General features: G+C 45.1%; 1 protein-coding gene and 1 long non-coding RNA gene across 5 annotated transcripts in view; one reads left to right on the plus strand and one right to left on the minus strand.

Annotated features, from left to right (window-relative positions):
• Positions 1–660: 660 nt before the first annotated feature.
• LOC135364177 (uncharacterized) lies at positions 661–15011 on the minus strand. The gene is made up of 6 exons (XR_010410934.1): positions 11326–15011; positions 9584–9773; positions 9189–9217; positions 5626–8552; positions 1553–2068; positions 661–1223 (listed from the first exon to the last, which is right to left on the minus strand). It is a non-coding gene; the product is annotated as an uncharacterized LOC135364177 (long non-coding RNA).
• A 335-nt stretch (positions 15012–15346) lies between these two features.
• USP24 (ubiquitin specific peptidase 24) overlaps positions 15347–18766 on the plus strand; it is a 134430-nt gene continuing 131010 nt past the window's right edge. Inside the window, exon 1 of one of the 4 annotated variants that reach the window (XM_064589068.1) lies at positions 15347–15792. In XM_064589068.1, coding sequence (XP_064445138.1) covers positions 15472–15792 — 321 coding nt within the window. In that variant the 5' untranslated portion in view covers positions 15347–15471. The remainder of the gene's footprint in view (positions 15793–18766) is intronic. The other 3 variants (XM_064589067.1, XM_045897608.3, XM_045897607.3) reach the window with 3 other exon arrangements.

The following is an 18766-nucleotide window of genomic DNA, read 5'->3' on the forward strand; positions in this document are numbered from 1 at the left end:
TATAATTTATCATGGCTAGTCACACTTTAAAGGAATTGTGTTTTAAAGGAAGATTTGACCGACTGCAGCTATGTGGGCCTTAAAAAATTAATTTCAGGGGTGCTGGGTGGCTCAGTTGGTTAAGCATCTGCTTTCAGCTCAGGTCATGATCTCTGGGGCCTGGGATCGAGCCCCGCATTGGGCTTCCTGCTCAGTGGGGAGTCTGCTTCTCTCTCTCTCTCCCTCTGTCCCTCCCCACTGCACGTTCTCTCTCTCTGTCAAATAAATAAAAATCTAATGATTTTTATTTATTTATTAGAGAGAGAGAGCGAGCGAGAGAGTGAACACAAGCAGGGAGAGTGGGAGAGGGAGAAGCAAGCTTCCTGTGTAGCAGGGAGCCCGATGCGGGGCTCGATCCCAGGACCCCAGGATCATGACCCGAGCCGAAGGCAGACGCTTAACGACTGAGCCACCCAGGCGCTCCTAAATAAAAATCTTAAAAAAAAAAATTAATTTCGGTGTAAGTTTGCAAAGGTTTGAACACCTATCCTTCTTCAGTAAATTAAAAGCACATCACACAGACATTTACTTTGGATAAATTAGACACAAGCTGCCTATTGAGAGACATAACAGAGCATCCATTCCTACATTCCGCTGAGCGACCAAGAACATTTGGTTGGATTAACAAACACTTTAATAAAAATTAACAACTTTTATCAAAGTTGGTCTGGGTTTCAAGGAGGTGAAGGAAAGTTTCCTCTCCCTTGGGGCTGGGTGGTGGCATCTCCTGAGGAGGAGAAAGTGCCTGCAGTAGTGTGGACTGATCCTCTCTTCGGCAGGCCAGTGCTTCCCAAGGGTCTGGAATTCTCCCAGTGAGAGCCAACAGGGAAACGTGGGAGACCAGTGCACTTCTGGGGCTCAATCAGCCAGTCAACCCATAATTAGAAGTCCCTGGGCCTTCGTAGTGTGGAGAAGGTGGAGGCTTCCCTGGCATGAGTCAGGAGGACTGGGAAAGTACAGAAGGTGCCAAGGGAGAAAGGCAAGGGCAAGGATGACAGAAACCACCTCAGGAGATATTTAAACATCATAGGATGTGTCCTAACTGGAGTAGTGACGTTCCTGGCATGCAGACATCCTTCAGTCATTGAGAGGAGGGAGGTGTTTCCTGAGCGTCTACCATCAGTTAAATCCGGGGAATGGAGCAGTGACGCAAGCAGAGGTCCAGCTCTTACCGAGTTTTCAGTCTAGTAGAGAAAACAGTTAAAACAAGTTATAAGAAAGTGGGGTGAGTGTTACGATACATGAATGCTAGTATTTGTATTCATCCTCTTCCCTCCGTGTGGCGTTATTACGTGGTGACACAGAATGAAGAAAGCATTGGACAAGAGCCTTGCTCAGTTAAGTCACAGATATTCTTCAGTTGTGTGTCCTTGAGTAAATCTCTTTACCCTTTTTACTTTAAAATGAGGTCAAGGTAGATGGTTCTGATTCTATTATTTATACTAAAAATAGCAGCAGTAACTTTTAAGACTATCTCCCACCCTGATTGTGATTGCCCCGTTTGGACAAGTACCATTTCTGTTTATCAGCATGTCCCAAAGTTCGTTCCAAAGAACACAGTATTTCCTGAGGTTGTCCTATCTCTTCATGGGTCTGACTTGGGTTTCCGGGGCCCTTCTTGCTGGTCCTGAAAGCCCCACATCTGAGGCGGATCAGTTTACTGCTGGCAATACCAACATTCTACAGCGAGGGCGGCTCTTTTGACCTTGTTCTTCTACATCAGTACATTTTCAAAGCAGTAATTATTAACTCAAAGTCTTAAGTTCCTTGGAGAACCAAAGATCAGCTTACAGGAATCCATGAACAACTTTCAAATGCACATAAAAAAATGCATGCAAAATTGTGTGTGTGTGTGTTGGGGAAAATGAATTCATGGGGTTCAGCGGCGCCTGGGTGGCTCAGTCGGTTAAGCGGCTGCCTTCGGTTCAGGTCATGATCCCGGGGTCTATGACAAAGCTCTCTGCTCAACAGGGAAGCTGCTTCTCCCTCTCCCTCTGCCTGCCGCTCGCCCTGCTTGTGTGTGCTCTCTCTGTCAAATAAATAGATAAAATCTTTATAAAAAAGAAAATTCACGGGGTGCATCAGATCTTCAAAAGTGCCCATAATGCCAAAACATTTAGCCTGGAGATTATGATATGATCTTGATATGGTCTCTCCATCCTCTGAATGTCCGTGGTTTACCACTATTACTATAGGGGTATGTGTCTTTCCTACCAGACTATTCCTTCCTTACAAGTGGAGATTGTATCTTATTGAAACAACAAGTTATACAAGAAAAAAACATATATGTATACAAACACACATATACACACACAGAGGCAGACAGATAGACAGATTTTGGAGTTAGACCTGAGTTCAAATCCCAGTTCTGTCACTTACTGGCTATGTGACCTGAGACAGGTTATGTAACTTTCAGACTATTTTGTCTGAGTCCCTTTCTGGACTCTTCCTGAGAACACTTCCTTCCTGTCCATAGGAAAGGGCATGAGAGTCAGTCTAAGCCAACCAGAGTACCCCTTTCCCTAGCCACGAAGATGGACAGCAGAGGGGCAGGCACATGACCCCCACCGGCCAACTGAGTTCCTTTCTAGGATTCCGCTAACGGGTGCTGGCTGGCGGGCAGGGGGCCAGGGGACCCTTTCTTTTCTGGCTGTACCCTAGGAAGGGCATGGCCCGAAGCTGTGCACCGGCATGTCTCCATTCTTGTGAGGACATCTGTCTGTAAAAGGAATAAACAGACTTGGCAAACAGACGGAAGCAGAGGTGCAAGAAAGAGAACGTGCTGGTTTCAGTGTTCCAAGCTTCTCAATTACACGAACCAATAGACACCCCTTTTCGCCTAAGCAAGTCGGAATTCAAATCTGTCACATGCAACCAGAGTCTTGAGCTCATCCGTGAATAGGCGCAGTAACACCTACACCCAAGGTGTGGTGAAGTTAAAATAACATGTAGAGAAGAAACCGCCAGGAAGCTTTCACCCTGTTTGTCACCGTCCCATTTCAACAGGTACCTTTTGTTTGTTCTTCAACGCGTTCTAAGGGACACCGGTTACACAGGCTGTTCCTAGGTCTTTTCTGAGTTGAAAAAAAATGATTAAATAATGTGATAAATGCTTGGTTAAACAAAACTCTTTGCCAAAGGACTTTCCAGCGTCTCCAGGGTTCTCTGTTGCTTCATGAATTCCTGACTGGGTAAAGGAACGGAACCACAGGGCCCTATGTCAAGAAGCACCTATGAGCACATTTTGGGAACTGCGGTCTCTGCGGCTAATTCAGTAGTTGTGTTGTGACAAACACTAAAGTGACTGCTTCAGGGACAGTCTGACTCGTCTGGTCCTTTTTCTACTTGAGCAAAACCCCAGCAGCTTTCCACCCCCGTTCCAACAATTACTAGCCACGGGACTTGGAAAGTGACTTTAATTCTCTGAGTCTCAGCTTAGTCATCAGTAAGGTGACCGTGTTAGACTCTGTGAAATTCTAGAACCTGTCCAACTGTGGGGGCCCCTGGGTGGCTCAGTCACTTTAGCGTTCAACTCTTAGTTTCGGCTCAGGGCATGATCTCAGGGTGGTGAGATCGAGCCCTGCTCAGGTCCCCCACTCAGTGGTGAGTCTGCTTGAGATTCTCTCTCCATCTCCCTCTGCCCCTCCTCCCTCACATGTGCACTGGCTCACTGAAGGGTCACTGCCATCATTAGGACCAGCTCTGCTTTTTGGAGGTTTTACGCCAACATTCTAGCATAAGCAATCTCTGGATTTTCTCAACTTCCTTAAATTGAAGTTTCTAATAGTACTAGATTCTACGAGTTTGTCTATTTTAGGTTTGGATGGAACAAGACTAAAGCCTCACAAAACAAAAGATTAAAATGACTGAATGTTGCCTGGTGGGTAACACATCATATTTTTAACACAACATTCAAAGGCCAAGAAAACCCTACAGAAAGAGGTGGAGAGCAAAGATCCTACCATTCAGACTCTGACTCCTGAAAAACTTTGGGGTCTTTACATTCTTATTCAGTTCAAATTTAACCAAGACAGCTGCGAACCAAACCCTGTTCTCTTCTGCCACCCACCACTAATAACCGGGAACCCTTAGGGATGCTAGGAAGTGTAAATGAACGACAAAGGACAAGACCTTTTGAAAACTGCAAAGCACTCCACAAACAGATTATGTTTATTATTGTTCCTAATGTTTACAGTATAATTCTGGCTTTGCCACAGACATGACTTCAGGCAAGTAATTCATCAGCTCCGCCCTTCGTATAAAATGAAAGCGGTGATGGATGGGAAAGATTAACTAGAAAATGATGGTGTAGACGCCTTTTAAAATTGAGGGTCACTGCCATACTTACTAATTAATAGTAACCATACAATTGTGAAGTTATAAATAGCTCGGCATCAGAGCAGAACCCCGGGTGCTCTGCTACTTTTTCACGTGGAGCCATTTTGGTTCAGCTCATTAGCTCTACCAGCCTATCATTAGCACAACACCCTGGAAAATTAATCCAGCCTGGTGAGTAAACAGTGGGGAAATGAAACAGACTTCTAAATCATGTTGGAATGAAGCTGAAGTCTGAGAGCCGCATCCTGTTGGTTTCGGAGGGAATTAAAAGCCTCAACTCTTGATCTTTCAGCTAAAGATAGGGAGAGTCCTTCTTTCTGTTTTCGCCAACTGAGTTTCAACATTGTTATCAAGGTAAACATATCCCTTATTACAATTTTCAGTCAGTCAGAGAATGGCAAACTGTCACATTATGACTATATATTCCTTATAAAATGTGACTTTGGAGAAATTAAGCCTGCTAATGCAATTAAGATAAAGTGCCCAAATCTCTCTACCTCCTGGCCGAGACCCTGGGGTTCTGAGGAGCTAGACTAGCGGAGGAAGTCTTTTACTGGAAACTGAGATTGCTGAAATCTGAGCCCATGGAAAGAGATAGCCAACATGCAAGAAGGGTAATCATATGTTACTACAGACAAGAGGGCACAAGCAGATTAAAAGTAATATGGAAGGCTAGGGGTGCCTGGGTGGCTCAGTCGTTAAGCGTCTGCCTTCGGCTCAGGTCATGATCCCAGGGTCCTGGCCAGGACTGCTCAGCGGGAAGCCCAGGGTCCTGGCCAAGACTGCTCAGCGGGAAGCCTGCTTCTCCCTCTTCCACTCCCCTGCTTGTGTTCCCTCTCTCGCTGTGTCTCTCTCTGTCAAATGGATGAATAAAATCTTTTTTAAAAATAAATAAAGAAAAGAAATATGGAAGGCTTGAATATGATGTGGTGGAGATCATTGAGAAGATGTGACCGCCACGTGACCCAATAGCTGAACCCGGGCAATCAGAGGCCCCTCACCCCCTTCCCTGTCTTTGGAATATTCATTCCATTTGTCTTCCCTATCCTAGAAGCTACCCCACCATAGCCTTGTGAGAGTAATGTGATACTGAGACCACCTGAACAGTATACATTACTGAACCCTGGTAAGGCCTCTACATAGACTTTTAAGATTTGGCAGACAGATGCAGAGATCTGTTTGTCTTGTGGCTGCCCCAGACAAGCCTCATTTAAATAGGTTCCTTTGCCCATTAAAACTGCCACCTACCAGTATGAGGTGACAGAGTGGTCCGCCTCTTTCGTCAGTCTCTCCTTGCCCTCCATGTACAGGGAACAGTTTGCAAACCAAGATATGGACCCAGCTACCCAGGAGCAGGGAGATGAAAATCAAATGCAGGGATGCCTGGGTGGCTCAGTCGGTTGAGTGTCTGCCTTCAGTTCAGGTCAGGATCCCAGGGTCCTGGGATCGAGCCCCGCATTGAGGTCCTTGCTCAGCGGGGAGTCTCCTTCTCCCTCTCCCTCTGCCTCTCCCCCTGCTTGTGCTCTCTCTCTCTCTCTCTCTCACAAATAAATAAATAAAATCTTGAAAGAAAGAAAGAAAGAAAGAAAGAAAGAAAGAAAGAAAGAAAGAAAGAAAGAAAGAAAGAAAGAAAGAAAGAAAGAAAATGAAATGCAGTGGTAAAAATGGGAGCGTGTGCTGAGGGCACTTCTCCTGAAATGCATTTTTCTTTCTTCAGCTGGCATATGGTGTCATGGGTAGGTGCTTGCTGAGTTAAAGGCCAGGAACTAGGTCATCAGAGAAATAAATGGGTCCTTTCACCTCTTTTTGTAAAATCTTTTTACTTTCCAAATTAAATATCCCCAGTGTCCTTTCCTTGTAAATGTTTATCAACTTTAACCGTTTCGTTTCCAATGTACACATGTGATATGATTGGGGAAGACTGCAGGCAAACTTTCCTAGTAAAATACCAACCCATCTAAGGCCAAAGTCATCATCTTCCCATCTGGTCAAATCCTGGCTTCGGATTATCCAGCCTTAAAATCTAGAAGTCTTTCCCTTTCCTTGATCATCAAATCCAATCACCAAATCTTAAAGAATCTTCCTTACTTCTGCATGCTTCTTTTCATTCTCCGCCCCACACACATCTGCTTATTTAATCTCTTACGTTCAACACACTAATGGCATTTTAATCTTTTTAAAGCACACTTTCAATCATGACATTTCCTGACTCAAAACCTTTAATGGCTGCCTACTGCCTAACAAATTAAGAAAAACTCCTCAGTTTGGCAGTCAAAACCTTGGCCTTACCTCCCAAGCCTCCACTCCACTTGACAACCTGATAGCATGCATTTATGCTGTGGACATTGGATTCATAATTCATCTGCTACAAGTAAAAGGCCTTCCAAAATGGAGGCAGTGGAAGTAGTTTGCATGCCCAGGGAATAGATCTGCTCATTAGTCATGGGGCTCAGGAAAACTCATTCTTGCTGCAGGCAAAATAACCAAACTCTAATGTTGGACTACCATCAGGTCAGTTGCATCATCTTCTTAAGTGAAGGAGGATACCACGTTAACTCTTTTAAATGATTCCCCATTTGGCAACATACTGTCTTTAGTAAAGGGTGGGAGGAGCCTTAGACTTAAAAATTATCTTTTCCTCTTCCTTCTTCTAGCTTTCTCCATTTCTCATACTGATTTTTTTTTTTGCATTAAATAATCAGAATCTAGATTCCTCTAAAAATATTTGCTCTTCTTAAAAAAATAATAATAATTGCTCTTCTTAATCCCCATCACCTAGTTAACTCGTGCCCTCTCTGATGAGTGCACTTATCGTGTTGAGCACAGGATACTGTACGGAAAGTGTTGAATCACTACATTGTACACCTGAAACTAATATAACACTGTATGTTAACTGACTGGAATTAAAATAAAAACTTAAAATAATAATAATAATAATATTTAAAAGTTTTTAAGTTTTAGAATGTATCTTAAGGTATTTAAAAAAGTATTTCTGGGGGAAAAGCTATATATATTAGTTTTACATGAAGGTATTTGGCTGCAAAAAGAATATTTCATCCTTTTTAAATGTACTTGTATAAAATACAAAATTGAGTGCATTATTTTTGTAGCATTTTAGTTAATAAATTATTCCATTTTCATGTTAAAAAAATAAAAATAAAAAATAAAAGTAACTGCTCTCTTTCCCCAATAGTATTACTGTGTTTTTCAATAAAATATTAGCAAATCCAGTAACATATATAAAGTATCATACACCATGACCAAGTGTGATTTATCCCAGAATGCAAGATTGGTTTAACATATGAAAGTCAGGGGTGCCTGGGTGGCTCAGTCAGTTGGGCGTCTGCCTTCTGCTCAGGTCATGATCTCAGGATCCTGGGATGGAGCCCTGTGGCGGCAGTGGTGGGCTCCCTGCTCAGCGGGGAGCCTGCTTCTCCCTCTCCTACTGCCCCTCCCTCCCCAGCTGTGCTCTCTCTTTGGCTCTGCTCTCTCTCTCAAATATGTAAATAAAATCTTTAAAAAAAAAAAACACATGAAAGTTAATAAAAGCAATACACATTATCAACAGAATAAAAAACAAACCACAATGATCATTCTCCATAGTAATAGGAGGAAACTATCTCAACATAATAAAAGCCATATATGAAAACCCCACAGCAAACATCATACTTAATGGTGAAGGATTGAATGCTTCCTTCCTAAGATCAGGAACAAAACAACAATGGCTGCCATCTGCATCTCTATTCAACGCTATACTGGAGGTTCTAGCCAGAGCAATTAGGCAAGAAAAGTAAACAAAAGGTATACAGATTGGAAAGAAAGAAGTAAAACTGTCTTTATCCATAGGTAACATGACCTTATGAGTGGAAAATCCTAAGAAATCCACCAAAAAACTATTAGATTTAATACACAAGTTTAGCAAGGTTGTAGATTACAACATCAATTCATAAAATTCAGTTGTATTTCTATACATTTACAATCAATCCAAATGTGAAATTAAGAAAACTACTCCATTGGGGCGCCCGGGTGGCTCAATTGGTTAAGCGTCTGCCTTCAGCTCAGGTCATGATCTCAGGGTCCTGGGATCGAGCCCCATGTCAGGCTCCCTCCCCAGCGGGGAGCCTGCTTCTCCCTCTCCCTCTGCTGCTCCTCTTGCTTGTGCTCTCTCGCTCTCTCTGTCAAATAAATAAATAAACTCTTAAAAAAAGAAAAAGAAAAAGAAAACTCCATTTACAGTAGCATCAAAAAGAGTAAAATATTTAGGAATAAATTTAGCAAAAGAAGTACAAGATGCACTCTGAAAAGTACAGAACACTAGTAAAGAAATGAAAGAAGATTCAAATAAATGGAAAGGCAGACATAACATGTTCATGGATTAGAAGACGTAATATTGTCAAGATGGTAATATTCCCCAAATCTGTTTAGCGAATCAGTGTAATCCCTATGAGAAGCCCAGCTGAGTTCCTTGTAGAAATTGACAAACTGATTCTAAAATTCATATGTAATTGCAAGTGACTCAGAATGGCCAAAACAATCTTGAAAAAGAACAAAATTGGGGGACTTGCACTTGGTTTTAAAACTTACCACAGGGCGCCTGGGTGGCTCAGTTGGTTAACCGACTGCCTTCGGCTCAGGTCATGATCCTGGAGTCCCTGGATCGAGTCCCGCATCGGGCTCGGTGCTCAGCAGGGAGCCTGCTTCTCCCTCTGACCCTCCCCCCTCTCATGTGCTCTCTCTCAAATAAATAAATAAAATCTTTAAAAATAAATAAATAAATAAATAAATAAATAAATAAATAAAATAAAACTTACCACAAAGGAACTTTCATCAAGACAATGTGCTATAGGCATAAAGATAGACATATAGATTAATGGGATAGAATTGAGATTTCAGAAATAACCCATGTGTCCATGTCTAATTGATATTTGACAAGTGTGCAGGACCATTTAATGGGGGAAGAATAATCTTTTCAACAATAATATTGGGACAATTAGATGGCCAAATGCAAAAGAATAGAATTAGACCTTTATCTTATACCACATCCAAAAATTAACTCAAAATAGATCAAAGATGTAACAGTAAGAGTTAAAACTATAAAACTCTTAGAAGAAAACACAGGCAAAAAAACCTGACATGAAATTTGGCAATGATTTCTTGGACATGCCACTAAAAGCACAAGCAACAAAAGAAATAAAATATATTGTACCTCATCAAAACTAAAAACTTTTATGCCTTGGGGTGCCTGGGTGGCTCAGTCGTTAAGCGTCTGCCTTCGGCTCAGGTCAGGATCCCAAGGTCCTAGGATTGAGCCCCGCATCGGGCTCCCTGCTCAGCAGGAAGCCTGCTTCCCCCTCTCCAACTCCCCCTGCTTGTTCCCTCTCTCGCTGTCTCTCTCTCTGTCAAATAAATAAATAAAATCTTAAAAAAAAAAAAAACACTTTTATGCCTCAAAGGGCACTAGCAAAAAAGTGAAAAGACAAGCCACAGAATGCCAGAAAATATTTGCAAATTATATGTCTGGTAAAGGACTTGGATCTAGAATATAAAAGAAGTCTTACAACATAATAATAAAAAGACAAATATCCCAATTCAAAAAGGGTATTGAATAGAGGACTTGAATAGAATTAATCCAAAGAAGATATACAAATGACCAACAAGCAATGAAAACATGTCCACACAGGGGCACCTGGGTGGCTCAGTTGGTTAAGTGACTGCCTTCAGCTCAGGTCATGATCCCAGGGTCCTGGGATCGAGCCCCGCATTGGGCTCCCCACTCAGCGGGAAGCCTGCTTCTCCCTCTCCCACTCCCCCTGCTTGTGTTCCCTCTCTCGCTGTGTCTCTCTCTGTCAAATAAATAGATAAAATCTTTAAAAAAAAAAAAAAAGAAAGAAAACATGTCCACACAAAAACTTTTGTATAAACAGTTACAGCAGCAGTATTCATAATACCCAAATAATAGAAACACCTCCAATGTCTGTTATGAATGGATAAACAGAACATAGTATATCTATAATGAAATATTATTCGGCCAGAAACTGGAGCAAAATACTGATAACATGCTACAGAACGTGGAGAAAGCTTGCAAACAGTATCCTAAGTAAAAGAAGTCAGACAAAAAAAGACCACATATTATAAGATTTCACGTACATGAAGTTTCTAGAATGGGAAACCTAGAGAGACAGACAGTAGGCTAGTGGTTGCTTAGCACTGGGGGGAATGAGATTACAGAAGAGAAATCGCTAAAGAGTATGTGGGGTTTCCTTCTTATGTAATGAAAACTGTTCTAAAATTGATTGGGGCAATAGTGGCACGTATCTATGAATATACTAAAAACCATCAGCTCATACACTTTAAATGGGTGAACTATATGGTATGTGAATTATCTCTCAATGAAGCTGTTCCAAAAAAAAAATCAATGCCCAAGTAGAGTATTCAAGGCATAGCCATTGATGCCGATTTTCCTAGTGGCTGTTTTTATTAGTTTTTTTAACATACACAATGGTTATGAATTTGCATCCATCAAAATCTGGGACATTAAATGTCATTTTATTTTTTCAGAAAGACATTAAAACTCACCTGAACCCCCACCTGCCAAAGTATTGAGATGTTGAATTACAGTCATAATGAGGGTTCCCTCTCCTATGCAGGGGGGATTTATGCAAATTGCCCAGACTTGTGCATCCACTGCTTCCAGAAGAGTCCTCTGGTTCCTGGTCTATACTAGTTAACACTGCAGGGATCACAGTCTAAGCCTGCACAGGCTAAGCTCCTTTGGAGGAAGGTGATTCTGTTGCTTCCCTGCCCTGCTCGGAATTGGGGAATTTTGTAGAGATTTTGCAAATCTGGGATTCGGGCAGTCATTTCTCTTTGAGCTCTTTCTGCTTTCTGGGGTACTGCAAGCTAGCGGGGCAAGGCTCTTCCACCTCATGGAATATCCAAAATACTAACCTCTTCCTAGTCTTGGAAAAATCTCCCTTTGTCAGGGTGTGCTCCCTTTACCGACTGCCTTGAAAGAATTTTCTCCATCTTCTCTCTTCTATGGGTGTTCTGTCTCCAACTATGACAGACTTGCTTATTTAAGACCATCCCTCTTTCTGAGAACTACACAAGCTGGGCAGAAGAGAAGAAATTTCTGTCTGAAGGCTCTGAAAGTTTCTAAGTGAGAATGGGTGCCTGGGTGGCTCAGTCAGTTAAACATCTGGCTCTTAATATTGGGTCAGGTCTTGATCTCAGGGTCAGGAGTTGGAACCCCACGTTGGGCTACACACTGGGCATGGAGCCTACTTTAAAAAAGAAAAAGTTTCCACGTGAGAATTTCTTTCTTTCTTTCTTTTTTTTTTTTTATTCCACGTGAGAATTTCAAGAACCAAATCACAAAGAGAAAGGAAGTACAGAGAGGTGAGCCTGTCATTCAGCATTGCTTTTCCCTTTGATGGGTTTGCTGAATAATCGGCAACCAGGAGACTAACTGATCAATTGAATTCTCCACCTTTACCTTTCCTCCCTTTTAGACCATCTTCCACACTGCACTCTTGCTAAAAGTTAAATAACATTACCTCTCTCCTCCGCATAAATATTTCAGCGGCTTCCCATTCCCTCAGAATTAAGTGCAAACTCCTTACCACAGTTTAAGGAACCCTCTCTGATCTGGTGTTTGCCTACCTTTCCAGCTTCCCTTCTCACTACTACGTCTCTAAGAACCCCAGCCATATTCTGCTGGCTTTTAATTCTTCTCAATTGCTTTCCTCTCACTCACTCCAGGGCCTTTGCACAACGTGTTCCTATTCTTTGGATCTCTTTTCGTCTCATATTCATTTCCCTGCCTTTCCTACTTCCTTTTAGATTATAGTTTAAACATCCTCTGGGATTTAGGTTTCCTACACACTCGGTCATTTACCTCCATAGAAGGCAAGAAATTTGCCCTTTACATCCTGAAATTCCCTATCAAAGCAACTATCACACTTTATGATTACTGTTTTATTGTCTGTCTCCTTTGAAAGACAGTAAGTTCTAAAAGGGCAGGAACTGTATGTGTCTTGCTCAGAGTTGTCTCCCTAGTCCTCAACCTGGTTCAAAATAGACATTCACTAGATATTTTTTAGATCACTTATTAATATTAGAAAGCCCTCATATTTTGTCTTCAAGACAGTTCATCATACCTCTCTTCAAGACCTAGCTATTTTTTTCTTTTTCTTCTAGAAGCTTCTAGAGAAGGATAATTGTGAATTGAATGTCATTTAAAATTTTTTAGTCCCTTTAACATTTTCAAGATTTTACTGCAATTAAAATAAAAATGTAAGTGAAAATATGAATATTCACACCACAGGCCCCTCCCCTGCTATCCCAATTCAACAGGGTTTAAAGTGCTTGCTTGCTTTCTCACATGCAAAAAAGTGTGATTATAACTACTTGCATCCTCAAATGACACTCGGGCTTTTCAGTCACTCCAGGATCCGGTTCAAAAATGGCCTTCCTTGTTTTCTGTAGCCTTTTGTGGCTCCTTTCCAGTTTTTATCACAGACTTTGTTTTTCTCTGCTTCCTTCTCTGCTTCCTCTTCTCAGCTCCAGGCACAGCTTCCTCTGTCATGTTCTATAAACCTGCCACTGTTGATGAGTCTTTTTATGTGCCATCTGAATTGGCCAGCTCTGTCTCATTACCTCTTGGGTTCTGTCTCAGATATCTGTGGCAAACTATTTTTTCTTTACCTATTACTTTCTCTCCCCTTTTTACTCATTTCTTAATTTGGTCACTGAATTAACTCTTCAAACACAGGGCAAAATTGAATGCCTGCACTTTGCCACCATCAAATTTTGTCTGCTTTGTTTTGCGCTGCAGTGCCCAAAACAGTACCCGGCACCTGAGAAATAGCACATATTTGTTGAATAAGTGAAATATCTTGGCGTGTACTCTATAATAGGTGGCTTGGCTTTGTTTACATTATTTTTGGTCCTCATGTACCAGAGATGAATATTTGAACATCATTGAGTGCTTAGAAGTTAATAACAGTAAAATTTTCTTTCAATATATACACTGGAACCTGATTCAGTTATAGGCATTCTTTCTTGGCAGGTTCTTTCTTTCTTTCTTTCTTTCTTTCTTTCTTTCTTTCTTTCTTTCTTTCTTTCTTTCTTTCTGGCTGTTGTTCAAAAATGTAAGAAGAAGGATTTGTTTTGTTATTTTCATTCACAAATTAAGACTAAACTTCCTTTGGGTATAAGTCCTATTCTATGTTCTATAATACAGCCTTTAATCAGTACAACAAATATACTTACTTCATTTAAATGTAAACAACAGTAATAAATTCACCCTGTAAATCAAATTGCTGGTGTTTGCAAGTATAGGTAGCAAGTACTAGGCAAGAAGAGTTCTGTGGTCCAGGGGAAAAGACCCTAACGGAGTGTAGGGAAAATTTCTGTGTACTGACACTAATTTAAGATTTGGGATACGTGGAGATTTTAGTGAGTGCTGGGTTGTCACGAGGGGGTTGATGGGATGAGAAAGGTTAGTTGGTGGACTTCAGGGTTCTGGAAGAAACCAGGGTGAAGGCATTAGGAGATGAACCGAATTAACAAATAGGTAGTGAGATAAAGAAAAGGCATCAGAATCTTGGGAAATGGTGGGGAAAGAACCCAGAAGCATGAATTAAAGGAAATTGAAGGGGGGAAATTAGCAAGGGCCAGGGCTTGGATGGCAGAGTCAAGGAAACTGAAGACGCAGCCCCCGGGTGCTAATGCTAAAGGTGGAAGGAGAAAGCAAAGCAAGCAGGCCTCAAAGGGAAGAGGAATGCTCAAAGGTGGAAACGGACAGTGGTGGGGTCCTCCCGTAAAGGGCAGAAACCGAGTGGGTAGGATTCTCCCTCAGAGAGCAGAAACAGAATCCTGAGCCAAAGGATGCAGCGGTGTGGGTAGGTGGGTCCGCATCAGGAGGGGAGCAGAGATCCGAGGCGTTCGAATGCGTCCGTGGCTGGCATGTGATGCAGCCTGGGTCTTCGGAGGTTTTCGTAGAGAGCGCTGGGATTTAGAGTATGGGTCCTAAAAACACGTTTCAGACGCCCAGGGTGTTGCAGTGTAAGAGTTTGGTAGAGTTCGGTCACGTTCGGTGGGTGCAGGTGGCCAGTGACGGAAGGCACATTCAGTGAGGGCTGGGAGTCCGTTTCAGCCGGGTTGGGGTGATTTCAGTGGGACTTGGGGGGAGTTGGGTCGGGTTACGTGGGGGGATTTTCGGCCCGGGTGGGTCCATGTGCCCGGTGTGGGCATCAATTGAGGTGGGCGTTGGGGTGTATTTCAGGCAGCGCGGCGGGCGAATTTCCGTGGGCTGACTGCGGCGCGTTTCAGGCCGCGCCGGCGGCGAAGTGCAGCCGCAGCCGAATGAATCCCACCCGGGATGGGGTACGTCGCGGGCGGGCGGGGCGAGCCAGGCCTGGAGGGGAGTCCCGCTGGGGCTCTGAGCAGCTTCGGGGTGCGAGGCGCGGGGAACCGCCGTCAGGGCTGGGCCAGACCGACGGCCTGGGGACTTCGGGGACGTTCGGCGCAGTGAGCGGCACTTCGCCCCCGCCCGTCCCGCTCCCGCGGGGACCTGTTGCTGGAGAAATGGGCGGGCGGTGGCAACGGCCGAGGACCCTCCCTCACCTCCGCCCGGGCGTCTGGGCGGCCCTTTCACCCTAGAGACGCGCCGCAGCGCGGCCCCTCCCTTCGCTGTCTAAGTGGAAGAAAAAAAAAAGTCGCCCCCCCGCCCCCAACCACCGCCCGCGCCCGTCCTCGGCGAGCCTGGGGCGGCCCGGGCCGCTTCCGGGAGCGGAGGCGCGGCCCCGCGGGCCGGAGGAGGCGGAGGCGCAGGCGGAGGAGGAGGCCAACATGGCGGCGCGCAGGGCTGGGCCGGGCCGCCGCCGCGCCTGAGCGCCCCACCGCCCTCGCTCGGCTCGCGGCGTCCACGCCCGCGCCCAGCCTGGCCCGGCGGCCGCAGAGCGCGCAGGCCGGCAGCGCAGGGGTCCGCTCGGGCGCGGGGGCGGCGCGGAGGGAGCGCCGCGCGGCCCGCCAGGCCGGGGAGCCGCAGCTTCGCTGCCCGCCGCTCGGCGCGGCCCCGAGGCCCGAGCCATGGAATCGGAGGAGGAGCAGCACATGACCACGCTGCTGTGCATGGGCTTCTCGGACCCCGCCACCATCCGCAAGGCCCTGCGGCTAGCCAAGAACGACATCAACGAGGCCGTGGCGCTGCTCACCAACGAGCGGCCAGGCCTCGACTACGGCGGCTACGAGCCCATGGACAGCGGCGGCGGCCCCAGCCCCGGGCCCGGCGGGGGATCTCGGGGCGACGGCGGCGGCGACGGCGGCGGCGGCCCCTCCCGTGGCGGGAGCACCGGGGGCGGCGGCGGCTTCGACCCCCCGCCCGCCTACCACGAGGTGGTGGACGCCGAGGTGAGGAGGGCGACCGTGACCCCGCGAGAGAGGCCACTGGCCGGAATTCCATGGGCAGGGGGACACACCCCACTGGGCTGGGAGTGCGGAGGGCGTTTAGGGGGCGGGGGCTAGCTCGGAAACCGAGAGAATGGAGCCCCGGACTCGGCGAGGGCGGAGGTCACCGGACGGGGGTCAAGTGGGGAGAGGGACCCCTAGGGGAGGGGCTGAATGGGCTTAGGGACGCGGGGTAGGGCTGCGCGGCAGGGTGAGGAGGGGTCTGGTGGGCTTCGGGCTAAGCCCGCCGCAGGGCCGGCAGGTCGGGGATGGGAGGAGGGTCCAAGGCTAGTAACCTGCGATGGGCGAGAACTGACGCGTTAGCCTGGAGTGTGTGATGGGGAGGACGCGTGTATCAGTGGTCAGAAACGGGGTACTAGTAGGCTAGGCTAGGGTCGGCGATTTCGTGGCTTCGGCTTTCAGTGAGAGTGGGGGAGGCACCAGGTTCGGAGTCAGAGAAAAAGTGGGATGGGCCAGCCAGAGTAGTGGCCTTTGCTAGGGTCAGGGGAGGACTGCTGGTGTTAGGAATGAGGTGTGGGTTTTAGTCAAGGGCCAGAAAGAGAGGAGATTGGACAGGGTCTAAAAATGCAGAGGGACTGGGTACGGACCCGGGATGACAGGAATTGATACAAGGTGGGGGAGGGGGCTAGCTGCAGTAAGGTCTGGATTGGGGGGACCGACATTAATAAGGCCAGGTGGGGATTGGAAAGAGGAGGTTAGAGGTCAGAGGCCAGGTCAGGAACAGGCACTGAGGAGGCCTGGAATTAATTGGAGGGTGAAACTGGGACCAGGTCTAGGTAAGGAGAGTACTGGTCATAGGCAAGGTCAGAAATGAGAGAAAACTAGAGGTGAAAAGGGATTGCAGTCATACTGAGGGTGCTGTGCAGAAGGACAGGGAACAGGGTGGGAGAGAAATGAGGAGTGGAGGAGTCTGTTAAGGAGAAAGGGCCATCTAGGCGAATGGCTCTGAGCACAGATCTCAAGTCTGGGTGGAAAAAATCAGGCCTGTTTGGGATGTGAGCAAAGAACATGGGGAAGAAAACCGACTTTAACCAGTTTTTAAAAAGGATCAACCAGAAGCACCAGGGCCTGAGAAATAATTGCTTTGCAGGAAAATGGCAGCTCATTTCAAGAATTTTGGTCAGATTCGTTGGATAGTGCATTTTGGGTGACAAGTAGAGCAGCTTGGCCTGATCCCAGAAGAGCTCAGAGCTCAGACTAGTGGGCTTGTGTTTTTAAATGGAGATATGAGTTTGGTTAATTCTTAAACTAAGCCTTCTGAAAGAATTTTTCCTAAATTGTGTTCTATCCTTTTAATTATGTGCTTTTGCAGCAGTCTCTTGGGCTGAATGAAGTAGCTTGGAAAAGAAGGTGGCACTTCAAAAAAGCAGATTTCTTCATAAGATTTCTTAGGTTCCCAGACTTCCACACACTTGATTGATTGCCCTGAGTTACGCTGTAACTTGGCTCTATCATTGACTAGTGTGTGAAAGCAGAGATTGTTATTATTCCTCATTTAGGACAACAATCCCACATAATTAAGGAACTGTACTTAAGTCACTTTAAGAAATGAGCTTCTCTTTTCGAGTCCCCATCACTCCTCTACTTGCTCATTCCAGTTTTGACCCCGTTTTGAAATCAAGAAAGCCATTGCTTTCTCTGAAGGTATTGGTGTAACTGTGAAATTCAGTGTATCCTCATTTTGTGAGAAATTGTATTTTTTTCCCTTGGTCACACCTTTTCATTGCCTATAATTGAAAAATCAAGTTAAATAATGCTTGGTGGTACTCCAACATTAACTGTACTGCCTATAGATTTAAGTACAAAGAAATGGGCCTGGCTTCTTTTCACATGAATGACAGGCTGAGGAGTTTGCTTTCAGGTAAAATCCGGAGAATCTATCTTTTTGAAGAATGATGTCAAGTTTTCATTTGCTCTTGACCTGTGGATTTGGCCTGGGGAGGCTCGAGTCCAGGAGGGGCTGGTGGCTGAGGCTGCTTTACCCAGAAGCATATTGGCAGGCTACAGGCAGACACTTTACTGGCACACAGCGAGCCTGGTGAGAACGTTTAACCCAGTTTCTGCCTGTGCCGTACAAATCTCCTGCCCGCCGCCTGTACACCTCACTGGTTGGTCATCTTGCTGTAGACATTGGGAAACTGAGCCTTTTGATCCTGGGACCTCGGACAGGGTGCTCGTTGTTGAACATCTCCAACGTGTCGGGCACTGTTTAGGTGCTTTATACATTCTTTTAATCCTCAGCGAGATAGTTCATAACATCACTGCTTTAGAGATACGATTCGTTGGTGGCAGTCTGGATTTGAACCTGAGCTCCTTGATTTCAAGAACAGTGTGCTTTTTTACTCTTCTCTACTTGTGGTTTTAGGATCAAATTCATTTTAGGATAAGAAGGAAAAATAAAGGGGGGGGAGACTATTTTGAGGCTGCTGAACAAGTCTAGGAATGATATGGCAAGCACTGAATCATGGCATTAGGAGTAGAATGATGGGTGGAATGAAAGAATTGGATCCTTTAAGTGGAAGGCTTTAGAAATTAGTAATTTGTTCAGCTCCTTTGTTTAAATAGACAGACTGGCAGGGCTCAAAGGGGAAGTGACTTGTCCCCACAGAGCCAGTTAATGGAAGAAATGGGACTAGAACTCAGGTCTTCTCACTGCATGGCCCATGCACTTTCTCCCTCCCAGCTATACCTTTCAGATGAAGAGGGGTCAGGATGTAGCAATGGGTTAATGGGGAGGAAGAAAAGGGAAGTTTAACAAATCAGGTGAAGTTTGTCAGCTCTTGTATAATCTCCCTGTTTTATTTCTTAAAAAATGAGTACCTGATTTTAAATTCTGTAAAGTTATTTTTGATGCACAGGAAATTTTGGCTTTAGTGTCTTCTTCAAAACGTTTGGGAATATACAGATTAAAATATAA

This window comes from Mirounga angustirostris, unplaced genomic scaffold (genome assembly GCF_029215605.1).
Source record: "Mirounga angustirostris isolate CCGP_5_RB_7025 unplaced genomic scaffold, mMirAng1.0.hap1 SCAF_4, whole genome shotgun sequence".
Lineage (NCBI taxonomy): Eukaryota > Metazoa > Chordata > Mammalia > Carnivora > Phocidae > Mirounga > Mirounga angustirostris.